A 3,804-nucleotide genomic window follows, 5' to 3' on the forward strand; every position below is an offset into this window, starting at 1 on the left:
TCGTTGTTCTTTTATTACTGTATATTTTGAAACATAATTTATGCATATTGTGAAACTCCAGACGGCTGCGGTGTAGACGTTCATTCTTAAAGAGAACTGCTTGTACACTTTTTCTTATTGCCACTGCTACCTCACTATACTCAATACACTAAACAATCAATAGTTAACCTCATTCAATAAAGTCAAGAAATTGCCCAAATGATTTTATACTTTCTTTGAAGTAGACAACACTACTTGGAAATATTTACGCAACTTAAACATTCGCTGAAGGGTAGTACGATTCACTTAAACCAAATCGTATGCTTCGATTGAATTTAGCAGAGTGCACTTAGTTTTTTAATCTGAAGTTATTACATAAAGTGGTAACTTTTACATTTGTTCATATCATCAGTATTTACATATCATTAACATTTGCACATTGTGCTTCATAGTAGACACCAAAGAATGAAGGTTTTATATTTGCAACCTAAAACGGTACAGTAGTAGAACCCTTAAAAATGCCCAATATTATCCGTTAGCTTCAACTTTTGCATGATGCACCTGGCATCCTTAAACTTACAATTTACAGCAGTTAAGCCTTCCGAAAGACTACACTCTAAAAACTGAAATGTTAAATCACCATTTAAAAGGGCCGAGGAGTGACCACTCTTTCAAAATGGTAGATTAACACTTTGAACGTGCTGGATCCAACACTATAAAGGTTGAATCTAGCAGGTTAAAAGAAACAATCTGACATTCTGAAAGAGTGGTCACTCCTCGGCCCTTTTAAATTGACATTTAACATTTCACTTTTTAGAGTGTATGTGCGATTTGCACTTTGAAGGGTGCAATGAATCAGATTAAAACCCTTATATTTCGGATGGTACAAACTTAAAAGTTTTATTTTATAATCTTAAGTAATTTTATAGGATGAGGAAACGGGTAAGAATAGTTAGACTAATGAAATTCTTAGTTTGATTCTATAATAATGAATGAGAAGCTAAAATACACAGTCTCTCTTTACAGCATACTTAACATCTTAAATTGAACTACTTCAGTTGCTGATTAAGTCGTTAAACGATGCATTAATGAGACACACATCCATTGTCTTATTACATGAACGTAATACATATTTATATACAGAAAATATTTAGATAATAACAGATGCCGCTATCTTTTACAAGTCTGGCAGTAACTTGAGATGACATCTATCATGCCCATGTAAAGGAAGAATATTCAGATATTGCGAAATCAAATCATAGTACAAAATGACACGTGTTGCACCATCGTCAAAAGCATGATGAAGAATAACCATCAGTTATTAAAAGACAGGTCTATTGTAAGATTACCCTCACCGAATATATGATTTATACAATTCTGGATTCAATATTTTTCATATGGTAACGTTTGAAAGTGATTTGCGTGAGTTTAGACCTGTCTATTTGTTGAGCAATATTGATTTTTTTTTCTCACTTTATAATTTGAAATTGTGAAATATTAGCTTATTTTGGTGGTTTCGACGTTTATTTTTTTATTTTTTATTGACAAGTCGACGTTATAATTACTTCTGTACAATGTACAGAATGATTCAGATCAATAATCTCAATGCCACTACTATAATTTAAAATCATACAAAAAACATCACAATGCACTCAACAAAATGAGCAAAAATTGGTCACCGATAATTCCAGGAATATTATTCACACGTAAGCACAAAAGGCATAATGACAAACATAGTGTTAACTTGGTCGATCGAATTGCAGCAAAAATTCCTGTTCTAAATATACAAATATATTTATATAGATTAGAGTGATAATACACACGTTGTGAATAGCAGCTGCTTCTCATAGGTTTTTAACATGAATTCAACATGTAATATGTACTCACATACTGCATAGCCTTTCAAAGACCTCTTTGACAGAAACAATGCTGCGTCTAACGCCATTTCTCGATCGCCCGTTGCACACGAGACCCAAGTTCGACTGCGTCAAAAGATGCGCTTTTCAAGCCTCTGCAGCTAATTAGCCCGTACGCAAAAGCAATTAACTGTTATTTTTCATTTGCTCTGTGTGTGATGTCGTTCACTCTTTCATGGTACGTCAAAGACTGAGTCAATCTTTAACGCAGTCCTGCGTCAGCGGAATAATTCTTCGTGTGCAACGGGCGTGACATAACATGTGTTAGTAGACGTCAGTTTATTTTGTATACACTAGGCACATAGACGACACGGCTCATTGTGGTTTCCAAACAAGAAAATTAATTTAAGAGTCCTTGAAGTATTGGAAGCCACTAATAAAATGAGATTACTAGTGGTAAAAGCGTACACTGTTAGTTGAAGTGAAGCTAAATGTACTTTTTAGACTACATATAGTGCTATATAACAGTTAAACTTGTGGTTTACCAATTTAGGGTGTCGGCGATGTTTCCGGTCGTCCGAGTAATGGACCTTGTGTTATACGGGAGCTGACTGCGGTGATCAATCTCCTTCCTCTGCTTAGTTTTCGATCCGCTTGAAGATCCGGGTACATTTGACATCGCCCTTGGAACAAGTCATGATCATCTCATCGCCAATGACTTCGCGTACGACCACGTGTGGTTTATCAGACTCTTCCTCCTCCAGGAATCTGATCTTGTTTTCATCTTCCAGTCTGGCGATGGTCATCTGCTTCAGGCCGTTGGGGAGCAGGTCTTCGAAGGGGACGCCGATGGTAAACCCCTGTTCGTGTATGGTGATGACAGGGACGTTCATTTTGATGCTGAAGGAATCCCCGTCTCGCTTGATTTCGCAAGAAGGATGCATGTGGGTCGCCAGCTTCCGCATTGGGGTATTCACACCCATCTCTTTCAGGTATTCCTCAAAACTCTCACTGCGGACTAGCTTCCAACTTCCAACCAGTTGAGCCATTATTGTAACTGTTTCTAATGGTAAATGATCGCGGCAAGCTCAAGAACCAGTTAGTCACAAGGCTAACGGTGAGTGAGTTTTAAAAGAAAACTTGCAAGTTCACAGTTTTGCGTTTAAGGAGGATGCTGATTGCAGCTCTGGAAGATTGTTTGCACTCCAGTTATCGTTAAGAGTGACAGGCGACTACAGACTAAACACTGACAGGAATGTTCACCAAGTATTGCGGTGGATTGAAACGGAAATTCTTCGGGATGAGAGTCGGGCTATCCCCCGTCAACCCAACTGGCATACCTCAGCTATGATGCCCGTGAGCCGGTGTTAACGAATCTCCTGTCTGCCGAGTGATGGTGAGTAGAAAATATGATACGAGTTCGTCTGGTGCTGGGGATTATCAGGCTGTCTGTTGATCTGTGCACGCTGTTCAGGGCGATTTATATGGAACAGACGACAGAGCTGACTGGTAGCACCCATCACACGGCGGCTCTCTAGTGAATTTGGCGCACTACTTTCAGTGTTATGACAACCCTCCTCCCTGATTGGTCAAAAATACTAGATAGATTCCGCCACGTCAGTTCTGCGAGTGGAGCGTTGTGACATAATACGCTACAAAAGCGCCACTGAGTGCATGCTTACCATTTGCTTACAGAATGATACAACCCCCTCTCACTCCTTCTTTCTCCTTCTATTATGATCTGTCGGCTTATATTGTTTCGTTTCCTTCATTCATTTGTCGTTTTATTTACTTTTTCCGTCGAGTGATCACGGACGTCACTCCTCTGGAGAGTGAAAATGTAGTGAAAATAGAGTGAACATTCACTCTTTTCTTCTTAGAGAGCACTCTAAAATCAATCGATTTTCACTCCTAAACAAGTGATCACGGACGTCACTCCAAAGAAAGTGAAAATAGAGTGAAAATTCAC

The 3,804-nt window shown here is 38.6% G+C and overlaps 1 protein-coding gene across 1 annotated transcript; it reads right to left on the reverse strand.

Moving 5' to 3' along the window:
• Positions 1-1,183: 1,183 nt before the first annotated feature.
• Positions 1,184-3,353, reverse strand: LOC580154 (sodium/calcium exchanger regulatory protein 1). The gene has a single exon (XM_030998322.1). The coding sequence runs from the start codon at positions 2,882-2,884 to the stop codon at positions 2,474-2,476; it is 411 nt and encodes a 136-aa protein (XP_030854182.1). The 5' UTR covers positions 2,885-3,353; the 3' UTR covers positions 1,184-2,473.
• Between the last annotated feature and the right edge of the window lie 451 nt (positions 3,354-3,804).

This window comes from Strongylocentrotus purpuratus, unplaced genomic scaffold (assembly GCF_000002235.5).
Source record: "Strongylocentrotus purpuratus isolate Spur 01 unplaced genomic scaffold, Spur_5.0 spur5_scaffold_5, whole genome shotgun sequence".
Taxonomy (NCBI): domain Eukaryota; kingdom Metazoa; phylum Echinodermata; class Echinoidea; order Camarodonta; family Strongylocentrotidae; genus Strongylocentrotus; species Strongylocentrotus purpuratus.

Bases quoted from the DNA above. Each gene is read 5' to 3' on its own strand.
- LOC580154 (XM_030998322.1), bottom strand. From the start codon at position 2,884: ATGGCTCAACTGGTTGGAAGTTGGAAGCTAGTCCGCAGTGAGAGTTTT.